A 23,518-nucleotide genomic window follows, 5' to 3' on the forward strand; every position below is an offset into this window, starting at 1 on the left:
TTCCTAAGAGTAGCAGGAAGCCATTGAAAGGTTTTAAACAGGATGTAGTAAATTTGTATTTTGAAAAGATTATTCTGAGTATGGTAAGAATAATGGTTTGCAGGCAGCCATAGTAGATGTAGGTAGATGAATTCAGGAGGCTGTTGTAATCCAGGTGAGAAATGATAGTATGTGGATTTAGGGGAAATGGCAAGAAGTAGATGATTAAATAATACTTAGGAGGGAAAATCAGTAAGACTTGTGGGTTGCATATTGAATAGTAAGAGAGGGGGATGACTAAGGTTTGGGGCTTGTACAGCTGGATGGATGTGGTGCCTTTTATTAGGATAAGGAACACTTGAATGAGACCAAATTTTAAAGGAAAGATCATGGGTTAGGTTTTATACATTTTGAATTTGAGATAGCCACAAAATGTCAAAATCACATGTAGCTACAGAATGTCGAATCGAATATATGAGTATGTTGCTCAAAGGAGACCAGTCTGAACTGGAGGTGTAAGCTGATGTGGTAACTATGAATGATGATGTGCATGGTGAGAATGTGGAGAGGGGGTGCCAAGGACACAGTTTGAAAAACTTGCAGCATTTAGAGACTAGATAGAAAAGAATGAGCCTCAAAGAAGACCGAGAAGATGTGATCAGAGAAGTTAGAGGAAAACCAGAAGTTTTTATTTTTTAAAAAAGGCTTTAATAATGGCTTTAGGAATCATCTGTATTTTTGTTTTTATTTTAAAATATTTTCTTATTTTAAAAACTTACTGATTCCAACACTTGTCTGTTAGAAATAATCTTTATTTAGCCCTTCTAGACATATCTTTGTCTCGTAAATGAGAAGCAGTTGTGTACGTGTCAGGTGTGTCTTCGAGTTCTGCTACTTAGAAGGGAGGTCGTATTTGCCACAGGAAGTGTTTCATCGGGAAGCAGATGTGCTTCAGTGATAGGAGATAGGAAGGGGATGTTTTGTTATTAATTACTTAGCTTTGTATAAACAAGGATTTTGTATTTTTGAAAGATGTCTTCTTCTGGCTTATAGAAATTAATCCTATTTTTAAAGCTTTTTATGAGTTGATTTAAGAGGTATGTACACTCTTATTCTAGTAACAGAACTCCAGAACTCTTTAATTGTAGCATATGTCATGTCTTCAATTACAAAAGAGCATGTGGGATATATAGAATAGAATTTCAGTATAGAAAAGGTGTGTCTTAAGATAGAAAGTGATCGCAGACGATTCGTAAACTGACGAAGCTCAAGTTTTGCCTTTTCATCTCTGCTTGCTTCCCTTAGTTGAAATAAATCTAAAAAAACATTTTGATGAAAACCTGATATCCTATTTTGAACTTTAAAAAGGAAAGGATTTTAGCATTTAAACTAAATAACACTAGAATATCTGGACTTAATGTCATAGTTATACTCTTTATGCCTGCATTTCTTAACTCTGTTCTGTGGATCATCATTTGGAAAATGCTAATTTAAGCAGATTATGGAATCCTGAACTGGAAATTAGAATACATATATGTTCTTGGTTTTTTTGCTGTTAACTAAGTAATTATGGACAGGTCTTTTCTCTCTGGCCTAGTTTGATTATATGAAAGAGTTGGTTAAGTTGATCTGTGATAACTTGTCCAATTATCTGTTCTCTAATTCCTCTTCTGTGGGTTAATGTTAAGGATTTTATTTTTGCTGTGGGTAGATTTAAATATATATACATATATATTTCTTAAAGTATTCTTCTTTCAAAAGGAATAAAAACATACATTCTCATTGTAAAATTTCATATATTACAGAAATTAATAATATAAAAATGAAAATCTCTTGTTATAACAGATTTTATTGTTGTCAAAAAGAAATAACTAAAAGAAAACAACACATTGTCTCTCTTTGCATATTCTACCTTGTACATACTGACATATTAATGATAATCTTTAACAAAAGTGGCATCAACCTCTACTTTTTGTAGTGTATCTTGCTTTTCTCCCTTTTCTCTTGGACCTCGTACCGCATAAATTTCTCTCTTAAAGTTTTTTCTTATTATTATGAATTTAGTATATGCTCACAGTTAAAAATTAAAACTGTAAAGATCTAAGGTGATTTCTCAGTTGTACTTTCCACAGGTAATCACTCTTAAAAAATTTTTGTGTCTTTGTAGCACATTTAAATACATGTGAGTTTCTTTTTGTATAAGTATGTACTGTGATTTATTTAGTTACTCTCCTGTTGATGGTCATTAGCATTACCCCTCCCTTGCTGCCTTCCATTAAAGAAATGCTGCAATTCATAAAGTGCGGAAGATTGTTGGATTTTTAATTGGGCTTTATTTATATGTTGTAGATATAGTCTTTGCTGTCTCCAAGGAAGAGATTTGGCTAAGATTACTATGTCTTTGATTCTCAGCACACTACCAAGATAACTACTAAATCTCTGTGTGATATATACACACTCTCACAGGGTATTTCAGGCAAATGTTCTCACTTCGTCCTCACATCCCAATACAATTTTGTATTTTGGTGAACCTAACTGAATACCATGGGAGCACTGAAAACTCCTTTAGTCTTTTCATTTAAAAATCTATCTACTGCTTGCTATTCACAGTTTGGTTCCTGGATCACCAGCACAGGTACTGCCTAGGAGCTTGTTAGAAATGTAGACTCTCAGGCCCTCAGCGCCGGGTACTAAAGCACAGTCTACGTTTAGTTGATCTCCTGGTGATTCAGCCACATCGCAACATGAGAAGCACTGGTCTGGAAGCAGATCTTGTTCTTGGTTCTCCGTGCCTACATCATGAGTTGGGTCTTTTGGTTCTTACTGCTCTGATAAAGAGAGGAGGAAGAAAAGAAAATAATAAAAAAGTTTGAACTAAAGAGCTGAATTTACTAAGGTTAAGAGTATTTTCCCCTCTGCTTTTATTGTGCCTGTCACTGGTGAGGTCTCCTGTTGATGTTCACCTGGTTTTTACCATACCAATTACAGGGATGAGCAGAGAAAATACAGTCAGTTCTTTTATTGTGCTTGTTTTGAAAACAAGGATTTGTACCATGAGATTGATGTTAGGGATTGATTTGAGCATTACCTGAATTTTGTGTTTGCTTATGTGCCATTTGTCGGAGAAATACTGGGTGAACACAGAAAATTGTATCCAAGTGAACCATGCATGTAGGAAATACTCAGAAAGCGTACGTTTTAGTCCACTACGAGCTACCTCAATTCTCCACATCTATTACGAGCCACACCCATCCACTTTGGATTTCAGATAACACTCCTTCCACCACTACACGAAAATGACAAAGCTGCAGCCTTTCTGACGCTCACTTCCATAGTCAAACTTCAGGCATTTTTCAAGGTAATGTGCCATATTTATTTTAGCATTTGGTTGTTTCTTAACCATTTAACGTGTAAATTGGTCTACAGTTTTTATTAGCTTCTTATCTTTTTTTGTGACATTGTTGAAGTTTCTGAGTGTTGTTTCTCAACCCCATCTTCCCCATAAGCCCTGCAGTTTTATTGTGCAATTTTGTATAGTGTAGTGACTTTTGGGAATGCATATCACCTTATAGCAGAATTGACTATAACGGTAGAATCTCGAGATCAAGAAGAAATTGCTTCTATCCTTTATTCCTTAGACTTGGTCAAAATCTCCTGACTATACACTTCTCTAACACCCTTCCTAATGTAAACCTTTCCTGATCAACTGGCAGTTCCAAGAGGGTAGGGACAGTGACTGTCCTGTTTTTTGTTGTTCTTCTAGTCCTAATACAGTGCCTGATACATTGTAGGTGCTCAATAACAATTTGAAATATGACTCTATGTCAGTATAAGTACTTGCATATTTATTTAGGGAATTCAAATGTTTCTTTTTTTGTTTTGCTTGAGGAAAATTCACCTTGAGCTAGCATCTGTGCCAATCTTCTGTTCTGTATATGGATTGCCGCCACAGCATGGCTGACAAGTGGTGTAGGACGGCACCCAGGATCCAAACCTGTGAACCTGGGCCACTGAAACGTAGTGTGCTGAACTTAACTACTAGGCCATGGGGCCAGCCCCTAGGTGTTTCTTTTGACTTAGCAACCAGAGTAATTCTTAGAGTTATGCTTTAAATATTACAAATTACTATTAAGAAAGTTTTAAGGTAATTAGTTGATACTTGAGGTGGCAGAAATGTTCCTGTTCTGACACTTGAATCAGCTACCAATTTTTAGAGTAGGTTTCGTAATGAATGTAGTTATTTAGTGATACTAGTGTCATTGTTTTTAATCTTAAGAAATTATGAGTCCTGCGAATATTTTCTTAAAAATTCGTAGATTCATTTATATGTATTTGAGAAAATTCAGAAAATGAAGAGTATGAGGTTATCATCTTAATTTCAGATGAGAGATAAAACTTGGAGAAATAACTAACATAAATGATATTAGACTTTCATAATGAGTGAAGATAATTTGAAGCATTTGTCAAATTGAACTTTAGTCAGCTGTGATTGAGATGAATCTTCATTTCTTTGATGATTCCTGTTAGAGACTGCCACTTCCTCAGTCTGTTGTTCTTTTGCTTTCTGATTTCGCTTGAATCTTTTTCTGTTATTTAATATTTTCCAGTTCCATATTCCTCAAATAGAGAAGTTTATGGTAAGAAGAATTAGGGTAGTTCCTCAAAAGAATTGAGTTGATGAGTTTAGAAACAACGATAATTATTTTTACCCCTAACTGTACCTGTTTAGTTTGTAAAAGTATTTTCTCATGTAGCACTGAGTCTCTGAATTTCATAGTGTTGATTATAGGGCCCAGCTCCTACTCCTATTGTTCAACTTTTCTCAAAGTTATAGCCTTAGTTTAATTTTCCATTGAGATATTTTAATAGGGTGATCTTGATTAACTTCCCTCTCCCATAAAACCTGTGAAAGTAGATATTTTGTTATATTGCCCCAAAGATACTCTGAAACAGGGGCCATTACATTATTAGTAATAAAAATATCTGTATTATAGATCCAAAGGAAGTAGTTGTGAAATTTTTAAAAACTTACTTGTGTAATATATTATTTTGGTGTAATTTCAAAGCCATAGAAAATTTGCAAGAGTATACGAAACTCCCACATATTCTTTACCTAGATTCAACAATTATGTATATTTTGCCCTGTTTGCTTTATCATATTTTATCTACCTTTACATGCATAGTTTTTTTCTTGAATCATTTGAGAGTTCCTTGGAAACATCATGCGCATATATGCTAAATACTTCTGTGTGAATTTCTTAAGAATAAGAACATTTTCTTTTATAACCACAGTAAAATTATCAATATCAGGAAATTACACATTGATAGGCCTCTATTATTATTTTTTTTTTCTGCTTTATCTCCCCAAACTCCCCCTGTACACAGTTGTCTATCTTAGTTGCACATCCTTCTAGTTGTGGGATGTGGGATGCCGCTTCAATGTGGCCTGAGGAGTGGTGCCATGTCCGCGCCCAGGATCTGAACCCTGGACCGCCATATCGGAGTGCGCGAACTTAACTACTCGGCCACAGAGCTGACCCCGACCTCTATTATCTAATTCATAATCTATATTCAAATTTTGTCAATTGTGTCAATAATGTCCTTTACAGCTATTCTTTCCCCCACAGTTCAGGATCCAATACAAAATCATGCCTTGCTTTTCATTGTCTCACTTTAGTCTTCTTTGAATTGCAATAGCTCCATAGCCTTTCTTTGATTTTCTTGACCTTGACATTTTTGAAGTAAGGAGCACAGTTACTTTGTAGATCTTTTTTAATTTAAGGTTATCTGAGGTAGCTTGTTATTAGATTTAGGTTATGCATTTTTTGCAGGAATAACACACAAGTGTTGTATCCTTCACAGTTCACCATATCAGAAGGCATATAATGTTAGTTTATTTTATTATTGGTATTTATTTATTCATCCATTTATTCATTCTCTTCGATGTATTTTCTCCTTTCCTCAAGCCTCAAATAGACAGAAGTGGTTTTAAAATTGCTAACCTGTGACAGGATAAGCAAATCTACTAACTAGAGTTCAGTATTGCCTACAGTTTGTTAAGGTGCAATTTAATTATGGCAAAATACATAAATCTTAAGGAAACAGTTTCATGAGTTTGGACAAATATATATACCCAAACTCACATCTCTATCAAGACTTAGAAAGTTTCTATCACCCTCGGTAGCTTCCTGGTGCCCCTTTTTTGTTAATAGTGCCCTCCACCACTGGGAACTACTTTTCTGATTTGTTTTGCCATTATAGATTAGTTTAGCCTGTTTTAGAGCTCTCTAGAAATGGAATTATACAGTGTGTACCCTTTTGGGCGTAGTTCCTTTTCCTGTCATAATATCTGTGATACTCATCCACATTATTTTGTGTATTAGTAGTTCATTCTTTTTGTGGGTGAGTAGTACACCATTGTATGAAAATACCCACAATTTGTTTATTCTACTGTGATGGACATTGGGATTGTTTCCAGTTTATGGCTATTATAAATAAAGCTGCTGTGAACATTCACATACAAATATGTATATTTTAATTTTTCTTGAGTAAATGCATATCAGTGGAACTGCTGGGTTGTAGGGTAGATGTATGTTTAACGTTGTAAAAAAATTGTTGAATTTATTTCATAGTAATTGTACCATGTTATGCTTCCATTACCAATTGTGACATTTCTGGTTGCTCCAGGTTCTCACCAACATCTGGTGCTATCAGCCCTTTAAATGTTAGCCATTCTGGTGGATGTGATATCTCATTATGGCTTTAATTTGCATTTCTTTAATTACTAATGAGGTTGAGTACTTTTTTCATATGCTTATTGACCATTCATATAGCTTTCTTTGTGAAGGGTTTTGCTTAAGTCTGTTTTTAAAAATTGGGTTGTTTTTCCTTTTACTAATAAGTTGTAGGAGTTCTTTATATATTGTGGTACAAGTTGTTTGTGAGATGTTTGCTTTGTGGATGTTTTCTCCCATTTTGTGGCTTGCTTATTGATTTTCTTAATATGTCTTCTGTTGAACAGAAGCTTTTGATTTTTATGAATTCACATTTATTAACGTTTTCCTGTCATAGTTATTGCTTTCTTTGTTCTAAGGAATCTTTGCCTACCCTCAGTTCACAAAAAATTTTCGTATGGTTTCTTTGACAAGCTTTATAGTTTTACGTTTTTTTTTTGTTTCTGCTTTTTCTCCCCAAATCCCCCCAATACATAGCTGTACACTCTAGTTGTGAGTCCCTCCAGCTATGGCATGTGGGACGCCACCTCAGCGTGGCCTGACAAGTGGTGCCATGTCTGTGCCCAGGATCCAAACCAGTGAAACCCGGGGCTGCCAAAGCGGAGCCCGTGAACCCGACCACTCAGCCATGGGGCCGGCCCCTAGTTTTACATTTCACATTTAGGTTTATTTTCCATCACAGATTAATTTTTGTGGATGGTGTGATGTGCCATAAGTAGAGATTAGAGTTTAATGTTTATTGTTTTTCTCTTTGTGCGAATTCATATTTCTAAGTGTTTCTTTGTAAACAAGGGAAAATTTTAGGATTGTAAGATAGTCTAATTTGATATGCTTTTGAGAAAGCTGAATACTTCAACATTTCTTTAATATAGAAATTTATAAATTTAGAGACTATATATATAAACAAATGAAAACGAGATTATTGCTTTATGGTAATGGAAATAACTAGAACATTTTAATATGTTTGAAAGACTAGGTATGTTACTAAATTTACTATTTCTATGGTAAAGAGAGAGAGAGAGAGACGTAGTGTGAGAACTGGTTTCATTGTACACATTCTACAAGTAAATGCATAGTTTTTTAGTTTTCCAGATGAAATCATCTTTTATACAACTTGCAATGTGATTTGATTGCTCTGTTATAGCTCTTTTATTGGTGGTCTAATTCTGTCAGGCTTTCCATTCAAACCCCTATTTTCAGGAGTTTATGAGCAGACAGTTGAAAAAAAAATAACCAGCCAAAAACTTGGCATTCATGATCTTGGTTCAGTATAAGGTACTTGCTTTAACAAAATTTTAAATAGTCAGCTCTTTTTCAAAGTTGTAAGCAGCACAAAGAGGAGTGAAGGAATTTCTTTGGTTAAATAGATAGTGAATGTTTTTCCAGACAACTTATCCCAGTTAGATTTACAAAGCAAACTTTCCCCTTCTAGAAATCATTTAAGTATGTACATTCCTATGTTCCAGTTGCCACAAGATCTTGCCTCAAGACTTTCCTTTTCCTTTGCTGTAGTTCGTAGCAAATATCCTCTATCCCTGTTCACTTTTATATCCATCCATGCCTTTTTAATTCTCCATAGTATATTTACGATAAAAATGTCTTTAAATTTTGGCATTCTTTTGTCCTTTTTTCTTCTCCTTTGCAGTGTCTAGTTGAACAAAATAGTATATGACTTTACCTATTGGTTGAAAAACAATATTAACTTTGAGAGAAGTTGTGGTATAAATAGCAATGATTTTCTTGAAATTAAATTTCTGAAATGCAGACTGTAAAAACTATTCTGAAGAGCTGTCACTTAAAGAGCAGGCTTTAGGCAAGTTTTTTTTCTTCTTCCGGAAAGTGTGGATGGCAGCTTGAGTACTTTCACAATCTGTTTTTAACCCACTATCATTTGCATGGTGAACACTTAACTACTATTGGTTCATAAAGGTGTTTGTGGGTTTTGTGTGACTTTTATTTCACTTCTTATTTTTTTATAAATCATTTCCTGAAGACTTAGTACAGAAATGTAACCTACTGCAGGAAGCGAGATGATCTTCTGGAAATCTTTACTTTCGCTGTACTCTGAAGATAATTTGCTTCAGGCAAGAGATTTTTGGGTGCTGCTGAAATTTCGGAGATCTGGGAAAATGGGATAATAACATGACACCAACTCTTAAGCAGCAACATCTGCTGTGGTTCAAAGCCACACAAAGAAAGCTGCTTAAGCAGTTGAATGTTTTGGACTGCACGGACAAGTGTGGTTCAACTGTGAAGACTGCGTGCGGAATAGAGGAAACTTAAAGTTTAGAGAAGTTGTTTAAAAATGGAGTCGTGGAAGATGAGCATCTTTAAGAGACAAACATCACCTTGTCCTCCAAGCTATCGAAGATCTTTGTCAGAACCTGCTTATGCGAATTCAGAGATAGGAACAAGCTTCAAGAGTTATCCATGGTGTGGTCCAGCGAAAAGCAAGAGAAAGAAAAATGAACAGGCTGTTTCTAATCTAGGAAAGCCACTGGGTGCTTATCGGTGGCAAACACATTCCAGCCTTAGGTGGAAAGGGAGCAAAAGGGAGAGATTGCAAAATAGTAAAGAAGACTTGGATGAACCACAACAAGAGGTCCTGCCAAAGATGGTTGATAATAATGCTTCTTCCTCTGCTAATGAGGTCCTTGGAACATCAACAGAGAAGCTGAACCTGGTCAACACCCAGTCACTTCGGGTTCCATTCACCAGATCTATTTCAGAGCCAGAACCTCGCTGCGATATTAGATTTGTTAGACCATGGCCGACTTCAGTGAGGTCAGTGCAGTCTGAGCAGGAGGGATATTTCATCCGTGGCATTTTCTCTACTCTTTCCAATGGCTTCTCCAGGATGCTGAGTCTAAAAGGAGAATCAACCAATGAGCCAGTAAGAGAAGGTATATTGTGATGAATAAGGGGAAAGAAGGGATGGCTCAGATTTAATAACTATTGGAATTTTAATTCTTTGTGTTTTGTAATAAGCTAAACCATTAATTTGCTCATTATAAAACAAATTTAATTATTACAACTTTTAAAAAGTGGTGAACACTATTTAGAAACCCTCTTTCAATGAGTGATACTAAGTAATTGTAAGAAATGGATTTGGTTAAATTAAGGACTTTTTTTATTAGGTTATACTCTTGAACTCTGTTTTGGGGCCTGTATAAAAGTTTTTTGTCTTGTTTTTACCCTTATTTATCCCCATTGATCTTTTGCAAATTAATTTTGCAAATTTGCAAATTGCTTTTGCAAATTAAATGCAATTTAAAGGGAGAAATAATCAAATAATTTCCTCATGACAAGTTGAGAATTAAAAATAGAATTTATACTGTTATGTCTTCATAAAAATTAGCAAATATTATTAGAACTATTTAGAGAAAAATTGTATTGATAGCTTTTAATAATGTGAAATTTTGATTTGCTTAGGTCATAAACATATGCAATTTGAATATAGAAGTGGAAGATGCAAATCTTGAATATTTGTTCAGATGACAAAATAGAAATTTGTATTTGATTCATTTGAGACAACAGAATCATTGAATTTTTTAAAACCTTATTTAGGACTTGTTTAAATTAAAAAATGTTTTATATAGATGGTAGGTAGCATTGTTAAAACCAGAAAAACCTCTTAAATTTTTATCTGATTGCCTTCGAAATGATTGACCTTATCTGATGAACTATTTCAATTATGTGTTAGGACGTGTTTGTTTTTGCAAACCTTAACACTGAAACTCTGATGATACATCCATCCAGTTGAGGTCATTTTTGGGCAAGCTCTTCCCGTCAGAAAACTTTAGCTTATCTTTGTTATGAGCTTGACCGTATCAGCAGAAGTTTAAACTTTTGCTAAAATTGTAGGAATTGTTGAAGAATTTTGTAATCAGAGTACAATTTAATTCCTTTTAAAATAAAGTTGGAGAACGCAAAAGGGTGATATGTCAGTGAAATATTAAGTAATTTACCAAATACGTGTATGCCCATAATTCAGTAATTCTCCTAAACACTGTCCTTTCTAAATTTTGTTTTGCTTAGTGAGTTTTGGTACTATATGTGTGTATATTTTCTTCTTACCCTTGGATTATAGATAATTGCTAAGAGTACAATCTTTCTTGATGTGCCTCTATTAACATTTTTGAAAGACTAGGTTGTTACATTTCCTTGGATACTAGTATTTCCTTGTCAGGTGATCATAGGATGATACAAAGGAGCATCAAAGGAAATTATGAATTTAAGATAAATTCTTAGAATTAATGCTTCTCAGTGGTTAACGTGTGCATTTAATAAAAGAAGCCTATAGGGGTTTTAAAAATGTTTATATTTACAAACGTTTTTGGACTTTTATAGTTAGCTTTCAGTTTTTAACAAAAATGCCAAGCTGTTGACTGCCTACTATGTGTGAGTTGCTCTGAGAATGTGTTCCTGCTTTTTGCACGTTTATGGTCTGCTTAAGGAGATATCAAATATTCTGTATTTATTACTTCCTAATATCCAATCTAATTATAGAATAATTGTGCATGTGGAAGCATATACAGAGTTTAAAGTGCTATTATAAGGCATTTCAAGCCAATAATTAAAAAACAGTACATAGTATTCCTACCAGTGAGATGAGCAATTTGTATTAAACAGTTACTGTGGTATCTCCTGAGTGCTTTCACTAGTGGAGAGTCGAGCTCTTAAGACTGAAATGTACTGTTCAATACAAAGATTGGAGCTAGTTCTTGTCAAGAGATCTTCTTTTCTTTTTGGGCAGTAGCTTCTCCCCAGCACCCAGTCTGTGTCTGTGGTTTTCTAACCTTCTGCGGTTGTGAATCTTTCTTCGTTTCTCATTGCTCACAAGGGAAAGAATATGATTGGCCTAAGAGACTAGAATTCTAATTCCCTCTGTGCCAGTTACCATTTGTGAAATTTAATCTCTGAATTTCTCTTTACCCTTTTGTGGAATATTAATTCCTTCCTCACAAGTGATAAATGAAATTTGAAAATGCTATAATTTACATAACATTTATTCACAAGTGCTATGTGAATAAAAAGTGTTGATATCAGAGTTGCTATTACAGTATTGTGGCAAGGTACAGAATCATTAGAACATAGATGGCTTTCAGACTGTGTTAAGAAAGTCAATATATTTCTTAGTTTGAAACCCACTAGTGTTTGTTACTTTTCTTCTTCATTATGAACTGCCAGATGTGAGAGGCATTAAATAACACATGTATTTAAAGCATTGAAGACAGTGTTTGGCACATAGCAGTTGTTCAGTATATATTAGATATTGTTTCTATTAAGAAAGTGAACTTGCATAGATAGTTTTTTAAAAAAATAGAAGAAAGAGGATATCTGATTTTCATTTATTTATTTATTTATTTTTGGTGAGGAAGATTGGCCCTGGGCTAACATCTGTTACCAGTCTTCCTCTTTTTGCTGAGGAAGCTTAGCCCCGAACTAACATCGGTGCCCATCTTCCTCCATTTTGTATGTGGAATGCCACCTACAGCATGGCTTGACGATTGGTGCATAGGTCCATGCCGGGGATCCAAACCTGGGAACCCTGGGCTGCTAAGGCAGAGTGCGGGAACTTAACCACTATGCCACCAGCTGGGCCGAGGATATCTGATTTCTGAGTTTCTTATAATTCACAAATGTAAATAAATTGTAATGTTCTAGTCTTAAATTCTGTGAACCCAAACTTCTTCTGAGCATGTGCATGTTCTGAGCATAAACAAGTAATAATTTCTTGTATGAGAGCTGAATACAATTACTCTTGTGCTTAAAGCAATGAAATTTACCATATTCAAGATTCCTAACCAATTTAAAAGGGAGAAGCTCACAAACTTCACTAGTATTCTGTATTTTTTCATCTGATACAATATGTAGGTCAAATGATACTGTATAAAAGATAAAACTTGTGCTTCTTATAGCTAAAAGTAATTCCAGCTGCTTTGGGCCCATGTCTAACCATGGAGTCAACATGCTTGCAGTAGTGGAAATAAATTGAAACACTCAGTAAGAGAGGAGTAACTAAACAGATTATGGCATATCAAATCAACAAAATACCATACAGTCTACATGGTTGCCACTTTACTAGATATGTGAAACTTAGAAGAAACTAAAATATTGTAAACATTCATGGGATATAAACTGTATATATCTAAAGTGTATAATACTTAGTAAGTAGAAATTACTGGCAGGCAATTTCATTCCTAAATTATTTTTCTTCCTCTGTCAGTAGGTAGAGAAAAAAAAAGTAGGAAAGGAAATTAAATATATCCTATGTAGTTCTCCTTTCTAGTTATAATTTATCTTTTCTCTTTATAATGTCATGGTAACAAGAATATCCTCTCTTCTCAGTGTTAGTTTTTAAAGACCTCCTAATTTGAGAATTAGAAAACTTTTTTTTCTTCTAGAGAATTTTCTTTGAATATTCTCATTCCGTTCTTAATAACTTTTTCATAAAAATCTTACTAGAAAGGGCCTTGAACATTAACTTAACAGATGTTTATTGAGTTCCTGAGACACTGTTCTTGATGCTGGCAGCACAGCACATTATTAAGTAACTAGCAGCCTCCTCACTTATTTTAGGGAATCAGTAAATTAGGAAAAAAAAGTACTTTAAATTCACTAGGTACATATAATAAATAGTAAGGTCTAGTTATTATAAGAACTTAAATAGTGCCACAGATCTTCTCTATAAATTGAACTTCTATTTGCATTATATCATAATGAGTTAACAGAAGAGATGTCTCTGCAAAACACCAAGAGATATGCTCCCTTCCTGCCATTTCTCCTAAGAATCACTGCATTTCAGCGTGCATAACCCCTACCAGCTAACATTTTATTACCCATCTCTTGCATCTAAGCTGTCCTGCAGTTATTCATTAGATATTTTGCCACTTATGATATTTATGTTGTCTATTGTTAAGCGACTTTGAAGGTAAGTTTTTAAAAATTTAGGCAGTGAACTTTAAGCTATTTACATATACTTCTATTATATTTGAAATTATTCAACATATTAATATAATTCTTTCACTTTAAATAAATGTATTCTGGATGTATTAGTCTACTAGGACTGCCAAAATAAAATAAAAACAGACTAGGTGGCTTGAAAAACAGAAATTTGTTTTCTCACCATTCTGGAGTGATCTGACGTTCTCACTATCTGGAAGTCTAAGATCAAGGTAGAAGCGGGATTGCTTTCTCCTGAGGTTCCCTCAGCTTGCAGATGGGGCCATCTTTTTGTTGTATTTTGACTTGGCCTTTCCTCTGCACACAGATGCACCCATGCCTCTAGTGTCTCCTCCTCTTCTTATAAGGACACCAGTCCTATTGAATTAGGACCTCACCTTTATGACCTCATTTACTTAATTACCTCCTTAAAGGTCCTATGTCCAAATACAGCTACATCGAGGGTCAGGGCTTCAACATATGAACTTCAGGGAGACACAATTCAGTCTACAACACTAGGGAACAAAGGTTTCAACAATTATGAGATCATTAATGAAATATATTAGCATAAATTGAAAAGTGTTACATGATGTAGTCATATATATGCTCAAACCTTAAAAAAATTTCCTTATGAAGTGGCTTTATAAGGAAGAAGAAAAATAGGCTGTATCACTTTAAATTTGTCTTATTTTCTCATTATATATGTATATATTTAAAATAGATATATTCAGTATAAAATATGTGCTAAGTTGTCTTCCTTTTTTTCATTTAAGACTATTTCGTATACATTCCCATCTATTGACCAGTAATAACAATGTCAAGGATGTTGGACTGTCTGGTAATCTATTATATTGAAATGTTGAAGTAGGCTCTACTAGACATTTAGAGTGTTTATAGTTTTTTTTCATTACAGTTTCTACTTCTGGAAATCTTTTTTTCTTTTTTTCCTGTTGGCTTATTTCTTTGGGATCTACAGGAGTAATTATACCTTGGAATGTGACTGTCTTGTAGCTCATTATATATTGTAAGATTTTCCAATAGAAAGATATAACAGGTTAATAACATCTGTAACAATTTGAGTACAGTTTTCCCCCATGACCTTACCAAATTTGGACTTAAGCATTCTGGGTGTTTTTTTTGGTTTTTTTTTTGAGAGGGATTAGCCCTGAGCTAACATCCTCTACCAATCTTCTTTTTTGCTGAAGAAGATTGGCCCTGAGCTAACATCCATGCCCATCTTCCTCTACTTTATATGTGGGATGCTTGCCACAGCATGGCTTGATAAGCAGTGCGTGGGTCCATCCATGCCCAGGATCGAAACCAGCTGAAGCAGAGCACATGAACTTAACTTCTATGCCACCGGTGGCCCCAGGGGTTTTTTGTTTGTTTTTTTGTTTTATGTTTTACTCATAGCATGGAGTGAGGTAAAGGAAAAGATCTTTGTAGACAAATGGGTTTGAATTTTTACCCATGCTGTTGTGTAGTTACATGCCTGAGAAAATTTCCTATAACTTTTCTGAGCCTCCATTTTCTCATCAATAAAATGTGGGATGATAATAACTATTTTGTAGGGTTGGTATAAATAGTAAATGAAGTAAGATGCCTAGATCATGTTAGATGCTTAGTTAATAAAAGCTTTATGATTATAAGTTTAATGGGTATATAATATTACTATTATATTTTTATCTTATTTGTTAGTGAAGTGGCACGTTTTTCTCATAAAATGGTTTATATTCGTAATATAATATTTGATCATTTTTCAAGTAGAATCTCTTACTTTGATTATTTATTAAATGGAATCTAAGTATATGTGGCAATATTTCATTTGTTTATTTTCATTTATTTTACATTGTAGGTTTTAAAATTATTTACATTATCCCAAATATTCTTGTTTTCAAATAAAATTTGAGCAGTTTAAAAGAACTATTCAACCTTATAAAGCAGGTTTCGGGTCTCTTTTCATTTCTTCCTTATTTAGAAAATTTAACATTTAGTAGAAATATATTCTTATATTTCATTATTTAAAAAAATTTTGTAAATGCTTAATTATATTCTTTCTGGAATTGATTTAGTTGTATGGTATGAGATATAGAACTAAGTAAATTATTAACAATGTTTATAAGAGTTGTACCAAATTATTCCTTTCTACATGGATTCACTATATGTTTAAAATAATTCTGAATGTCTCTATGTCTGTTTTAAAATGTTGCTTCGATCTCTTACTTCACAGATTTTACTATTTCTGAAAGCAATGTTTTTTTCCCCACAAAATGAAATAGCCCTTTCTCCAGTTATAAAAGTAAAAAAAAAATATCACTTTATAAATTTTATCAAAGACAAAAATATAAGGAAGACCATTAAAACAGGCCATAATCCTTAGTTGCCAAACTAAGGGTTTTAATTTTAATTTTAATTAAGTTAATTAAAATTTCTAATTTTAATTTCAGATACAAAACAGGATAGTTATGTAGTATGATACTGCTTAGTCCTTATGTTGGAGTTAGACAGATCTGGGGTTAAATTCTGACTCTCCCTCTTTAGCTATGAAGTAGACATAACCTATCTGATCCTCCGTTTTCTTTACAAGAAAATAGAGCTGGTAATATAGATGTCATGGGGTTGTTATAACGATTAAATGTGTCAAGTGCTTTACCTAACTCATAGTAAGGGCTCAATTAATGGTAGCTTTAAAATAAAGCCATCTGTTCGTGAGGATACACCCTGAATCTCCTTGGAATCTTGGAGTAGACATAATAAATGTTCCAATCTTAATTGTACATTTATAAATCATTTCTTAAAATAACCAGTTTTGTCTACGTGATATTATCTAAATGTGTTCTCAAATTCTGGGAATACTTTACTTTAGCTTCTTATTTATTCACTGTTTAATTAATAGAAGAACTATTGCAATTTTTTACACTGTGTAGTCTCCCCAACCAAGAACACTGTGTGTGCATGTGTACACTCCATTTGTTCATGACTTAATTTTTCCATTAGGATTTTGCAAATGTTTTTAATAAAAAAAATTAACCTTCAAATATTTTATTATACTTGTGATTTGGCTCTGTTTTTATTGCATATTTTACAATTAATTTTAAAGGTGATAAAGAAATATGTTGATTTTTGTAGTGAGCTCTAGTTAATTACTGATTATCTGATATTTAAAATCAGCTTTCCTTATTTTAGAAGCAGAATATTTTAGTGGAAAGAGATCAGTCTTTAGAGACGGTAAAGGCCTGTTTTCAAACTCTGTCTATGTAATCGTTTGCCATGTAATTCTTGGTGAGTTATGTTTGACCTCTCTGAGCCTTACTTTCCTCTTATTTAAAATAAGGATAATACCTACATTGAAAGATTATTAAAAAGCAACATAATGTAGGGGGCTGGCCCCGTGGCCGAGTGGTTCAGTTCGCGCGCTCCGTTGCAGGCAGCCCAGTGTTTCGTTGGTTCGAATCCAGGGCGCCGACATGGCACTGCTCATCAAACCACGCTGAGGCGGCGTCCCACATGCCACAACTTGAAGGACCCACAACGAAGCATATACAACTATGTACTGGGGGGCTTTGGGGAGAAAAAGGAAAAAAATAAAAATAAAATCTTTAAAAAAAAAAAAGCAACATAATGTAGTCATTAAGAATCTGAGGCTTTCTTCAGAGATATTTAGGGTTTAAACCTGGCTTTAAAGAGAGTGATTAACACCAACTTTAGGATTTACCTTTGCTGTGGAGAACTAAGGAGACAAAAAGGGAAGAAGCTTGTAGGTTGATGTAAGTTACTGGCATTGTTTTTTCTCAGGGGTTGAAACATAGTTTTAGTGGTATTTATTGTAGTACAAATAAGTAGATGAATGGATGAGTCAGTTAATTTAAAAATCAGGCCTTGCATGACCCATTAATAACAACGGGTCATGAATGAAGAATGATAATTAAAATGATTAAAAATATTTTTAAATCCTGGCTCTACCATTTATTAGTAATGTGACCTTGGGCAGGTTACTTTTTCTCTCTAATCCTCAGTTTCCTCGTTTGTAGGTTGTTGTGAGGATTAAATGAAATGGGATGTGTAAAGTCCATAGCGCAGTGCTTTCCAGTAGTAAGAGCTCAATGGAAGTTAATACCCGGTGGTGTGCTGGAGCCGGCTTGCAGAAGCCACTTTTGTGCACCTATTTCCAATCCCCATTTAGTGACATTGCATTGATAGCTTCAAATTAACTCTGGTGAGACTATTTATACACCCAAGGATGGAGGTGGTGGTGGTGGGTGGTGGTATTTCAGGACAGGCAGTTGCTGAACTTTTAGCAACGTACCATTGGTAACTCCTATTTTTGTTTAAATCTTTAGAGTTAATAACCAGCATTATTACAGAAAATAGGATTTTGACTCTAGATGTAAATATGCTTTTTCTCACATTAAGAAATTTTGTATTTAATATTTTAGGAAATCAAAGTTGAATACTGAGTTGTATTAAATACCTTCTTGGCGTCTATTGAGGGATATTTTTTATCATTCTTTTTCCTATTATTTTACTAGTATTGAATGTCTGGGATAACCTGTGTATGGTAGATAATTATTTTAAGGTAGTTTTTGCTGAGGTATGCTAACACTTTCTGTTAGGATCTTTTTTTTTGGGTAAATCATGTGTAACTACTATGTTTTTGCCTCTGAGATTACACGGTAATGTTTTTGGATCCTGTTATCTAATGATTTTGAGATCAAAACTATGTATTAGTTTTTAGCCCATTGAATAAAATATAAGCCTCTTTTGAATTTTAGAATAATATAAATAACACGTTGGAAATTATCTCTGTAAATTCATTCATGGGACCTTGATTATTCGGTGATATATTTTTTAAGATGATTTAAAATTTTGCATTCACTGTTATTAATAACTTTTTGTCTTTCGTGTTCATTTTAGTACTTTATCTTTTTAAATTATTTTCACCTGGATTTTCAGTTTGGTTATGTATGTGCTAAGTAAAATATATCCACTGTTAATAAAATTTGTATTTATTTTTGCCCTATATTTAAGTAAATCAAGTTAATATAAAATTCAAGTTATTAGGTATAATCAATAGAAAAACTTATTTGAATATCTTAGTTTGCTTCCCTTGTTGAATTTATATCAAAGGCTCCAAATATTCTTGAAAGTAAAATTTTTTTGTCCTTTTTGTCTCATGCTCAAATATCAGATTTCACTCTTTCCATGTGGTTATGCAATCTCTGAGCAATCTGACAAATAAAATGAAAAAAATATGTGCTTTATATGCAAAGACTTTTCTTAACAAATAACCAACTGGTTTGATTTTCTTATCTAAAACAAAGTAATTTAACTTAAATTCACTGAGTCAGTAAATCAATAAATAAGTTAGAGGAGCCAGTATCCTAAGGAATAAAATTTCATAGCCAATTTATTCATTTTCCTGGTTCATTTTCCTGAAAGACTATTCAGCTGTTATCCCACCTTCTACTGGCTCTCATGCTAATCTTCTAGATATTTGAGTTGGAGAGCCATTGATCACCAAACCCTCAGATAACCAGAAGACATCCTCCCCCCCTCCCTTTTTTTTTGGTGAGGAAGATTGACTCGGGGCTAACATCTGTGGCAGTCTTCCTCTGTTTTTTGTATGTGGGATGCCACCAAAACATGCCTTGAAGAGTGGTTTCTAGGTCTGCGCTTGGGATCCAGAACTGCAAACTGCTGGCTGCCAGAGCAGAGTGTGCAAACTTAACCACTACACCACTGGGTTGGCCCCCAGAAGATGTTCTTTATTGAGATATTAAGTGCAAAGGATTTGACTCCATGTAGTCAGTGTTAGTAAATGGTGACACTAACCGTTTAGTAGTTTTCCTAGACTACGCCTAATAGTCTTGAGTGCTAAGCCGCCCCTAACCTAGAAGAGAATTTATCTTGTGGTAGGTATATAATCTGGTGGTTTACTTAGGGGTATGATACCATAAACTTGTGCCTGTCTCTCAGCTTTAGAATTTGCTGTTAATCTCAGTTTCCAAAATCAGAGATTCTAATTTTAGGGCCTAGGCTAAAAAACTAGTAGAATTCTCCATAAGCACTCTAAAACTTGCCTAGTCATCCAAGTCATATTTTTTGATGTATGTTGCAACTGGATCAGTATTTTACTCCTTAAGCCTATAAAGATTAGTAATTCCTTGGTTTTGACTGCTTATGGTTTTCCAGTAAAGTCTTAAAAAGCAAAGCGAAAGAAACCCAGAAAGGATTTGGTTTTAAATATTGTGATTGTCTGTTTAAATGGTTGAAACTTTATGGTGTGACTTGCACCAAACACTAGGCATCTCTGGCATTTACCCTGGAGCAAAAATTAACCTGTGACTTTTTATCTTGGGTTCTCATTTCTTAATGTAACTGGATCTGTATCTTTCCTTACTTATTGACTCCCTTCATTTTTTCTTCGTCACCAGCCACCAAGGATGATACAAAAATGAACAGAGCCCATTATCCATGCTCTACTAGTTTACAATGTAGTGAGGAGGCAGATGTGTAAACAGATGAAACAGTCCCTCGCAAGATGTCATTTGAAATAGATTTGGGTTAATAAAAGTCTCCCAAGTTAAGGAAAGGAGTTAGGGATATTTTAGACAGAGGGAACAATGTGAAGGCCAGGAGTACATCTAGGGAGTGGTGAGATGTTGACAAAGTAAAAAATGTAGAGAATGGAAATATGAGTGGATATGACTGAAAGGAAGGTGGAAAGTCAGTGTTTGAAGAGTTCTATGTTGAGTACCAAGCCAAAGTTTTTGGATTTCAAAGGTAATAGAGATTTTAAAGTAGAAGATAAGCTTTGTTCTTTAGAAAAATAATTTTATGTTAGCATGCATAATAGACTGATGATGGGGGAAATAAAATTAAATTGTGCCAGAGTTTAAGTGAGACATGATAAAAGCCTAAATTAAAGAAGTGTTGATAATAATGAGAGTAGAGACTCAAATAAAAAGACATTTCTGAAGTAGACTGATAAAATTTGAAGAATAATGCAGAAGGCAAATAGTAACCAATGATAACCAGGTTTATAGATTTGGAAAATGGTGACACCTTTAACAAGTTTGAGAATAAAGAAGTGGAGCAAGTCCAAAGGAGAAGGGAGTGAATGTGTGTTTAAGTAATTTCTATTTGCTTGGTTTTTTCAACCTCTGGGCACTTTATATGCATTTATCTGGTTTAATCCTCTGAATAATCCTGTGAAGTAGTTAGAGTTATTCTCGTTTTAGTTTACTCTTTATTTATCATTTGTGCTTCTGTTCTGAGTTTTTGTTTAATGGTTACCATGAGGTTTGTATAAAAATCTCATGGATGATATAGTCCGTTTTCTGATAGCCTCTTATTTCCTTAGTCTGAGCTGATTGCATCCCTTTTCTCTTCCTCTTCTAATTTATTGTTATCACAACTTACTCCATTTTGTGTTGTGAGTTTGTGGTTAAAATGACGAGATTGTAGGTATTCTTGATGTTTTCCTTCCCTTTATCTTTAATGTTATAATTAAGTGTTTGCTAACCTGTTCTGACAGGTGCAATTTTCTGATTTTGTCTGGTTTATCTGCTTGCTTGAGGCTTGGTAAACTCCTATTTCTTTCAGGTATGAGGGCCTTCTTGATTATTTCTGTAGACGGGCTCTTGTGGCAATGAACTCCTTCAACTTTTCTTTGTCTGGGAAAGTTTTTATTTCTCCACCATATCTGAAGGATATTTTTGCTGGATGGAGTATTCTTGACTGAAAGTTTTTGTTTTTCATAATTTTGAATATATCATTCCACTCTCTTCTAGCCTGTAAGCTTTCTGCTGAGAAATCTGCTGAAAGCTTGATAGGGGTTCCTTTGTAAGTTATTTTCTTCTGCTTTGCTGCCCTTAATATTTTTTCTTTGTCATTGACTTTTGCCGGTTTTACTACTATATGTCTTGGAGAAGGATTTTTTTTTTTACATTGATGTAGTTAGGAGTTCTTTCAGCTTCTTTCACTTGTAATTTCAGCTCCTTCCCAAGGTTTGGGAAGTTCTGAGCTATTATTTCTTTGAACAAGTTTTCTGCACTTTTCTCCTCGTCTTCTCCCTCTTGAATACCTATAATTGTTATGTTGCATTTCCTAATTGAGTTGGATATTTCTTGGAGAATTTCTTTATTTCTTTTTAGTCTTAGTTCTCTTTACTCCTCCATTTGAGGCATTTCCATATTTTTATCCTCCTAATATCAGCTCTGTTATTCAAGGACTCCAAACTTTTCTGTATCTCATTTGTTGTGTTTTCTGTCTGCAACATTTCTGATTGTTTTTTCTTTATAGTTTCAATCTCTTTTGTGAAAAATTCCCTCTGTTCATTAATTTTATTCCTGATTTCATTGAACTGTGTATCTGAATCTTTTTGGTAACTCATTGAGTTGTTTTTTTTAATGATATCTCTTTTGGATTCTCTGTCGTTTAGATTGTAAATTTCTGTGGCTTCAGGATTGATTTCTGGGTGCTTGTCATTTTTCTTCTTGTCTGGAGTATTAAGATACTTCTTCATACTATTTGATGGGGTGGATTTGTGCCTTTGCATATTGGTAGTGTTGGTCACAGATTCCACCTCTCACCACTGTTGGGGATCAGGAGCTGTGTATCCTGAGCCCACTGTGATCCCAGGCGTCTGTGCCTGTCCTTTGGAATCTATGCTGACAGGGCCTGTCTGCAGTTGCCCACTTGCAGCTGCTGCTTTACTAATGTATGCATGGGCACTCTGGTGGAGGGATACCTTTGCTCTGGCCGACTGGTGTGCTGAGTGGGGAGACAGGCACTTTCTTTGACGTGTGCAATCTCAGGGGTGTTCTTGCTCTGCCCTTGCTATCTGCCCTCCTGGAGTGCTGGCTTGATGAAGACACCCCCACAATATCTTAGCTCCCTCTGTGTGGAGCTTTCCCATGGGCTGTGAGGGACCTTACAGAGTAAAGGTGTTCCCATGGAGAGCTGCCCCTCCCTCCTCGTTTCTCAGAGCTGCATGTGGTCCTGTGCCCTAGGTCGCTCCTGGGGAAGGATAGGCAATCCCCTTACCTCCTTCCGCTTCCTCCTGGGGGCGTCCAGCACTTCCGTGTTCAGATATATGGCTACATGGGCCTCTCAGACGTCTTTTATGTTGTGTGAATATCCTCCATTGTTTTGTGAACGTTCTTTTCATTGTATCTTAGTGGGGAGGGTGTAAGGGAAGAACTTACTCTGCCATGATGCTGCTGTTACCTCTCAAGTTATTCTCTCTCTGGTTTTTTTCTCTTTTTTTGGTGAGGAAGATTGGCCCTGAGCTAACATCTATTGCCAGTCTTCCTCTATTTTATGTGGGATGCCTCCACAGTCTGGCTTAACGAGCAGTGCCAGGTCCGCACCTGGGACCCGAACCTGCAAATCCTACACACTGAAGCAGAGCATGTGAACTTAACCACTACAGCACTGGGCCAGCCCCTTGAGTCATTCTCATTTTAAAAGTAAGGAAGTAGAGGTTCAGAAAGGTTCATTCATTTCCTTCCCTAAAACTACCCAGCTAGTAAATGATAGGTCCTAGGTCTCTCTGACTCCAAGCCTTTCTTCTTACTCCTCCATTTTGTGGCCCTCTTTGAGAGTATGGTTGTTGAGAGGTTTTCAAGATTTTGGGAACATCCATCCAATGAGTATTGAGGAATAGAGTGGCAAGGGTTCAAGAACAGGGATTAGTTCCCATATGAAGATATATATTGGGGAGTCATCAGCACATGGATGTTGAAGCCACAGGAGTGGATGAAATCACTCAGGTGGAGCATGTAGTGTGAGTGTAATGAGAGTGTCAAGACTAGCACCCCGACTGTGGCACATCTGGCCATGTTATTCCAGGCTAG

The 23,518-nt window shown here is 34.9% G+C and overlaps 1 protein-coding gene across 12 annotated transcripts in view; it reads left to right on the plus strand.

Moving 5' to 3' along the window:
* RASAL2 (RAS protein activator like 2) overlaps positions 1–23,518 on the plus strand; it is a 366,259-nt gene that overhangs the window by 111,700 nt on the left and 231,041 nt on the right. For 6 of the 12 annotated variants that reach the window (XM_070591615.1, XM_070591619.1, XM_070591616.1 and 3 more), the window contains exon 1: positions 1,999–9,616. The exons of 4 other annotated variants lie outside the window; for them this stretch is intronic. In XM_070591615.1, coding sequence (XP_070447716.1) covers positions 9,019–9,616 — 598 coding nt within the window. In that variant the 5' untranslated portion in view covers positions 1,999–9,018. Of the gene's footprint in view, positions 1–1,998; positions 9,617–23,518 lie in introns of those variants that run through there. 2 more of the 12 variants (XM_070591631.1, XM_070591632.1) reach the window with 2 other exon arrangements.

Source organism: Equus przewalskii, chromosome 23 (assembly GCF_037783145.1).
Source record: "Equus przewalskii isolate Varuska chromosome 23, EquPr2, whole genome shotgun sequence".
NCBI lineage: Eukaryota > Metazoa > Chordata > Mammalia > Perissodactyla > Equidae > Equus > Equus przewalskii.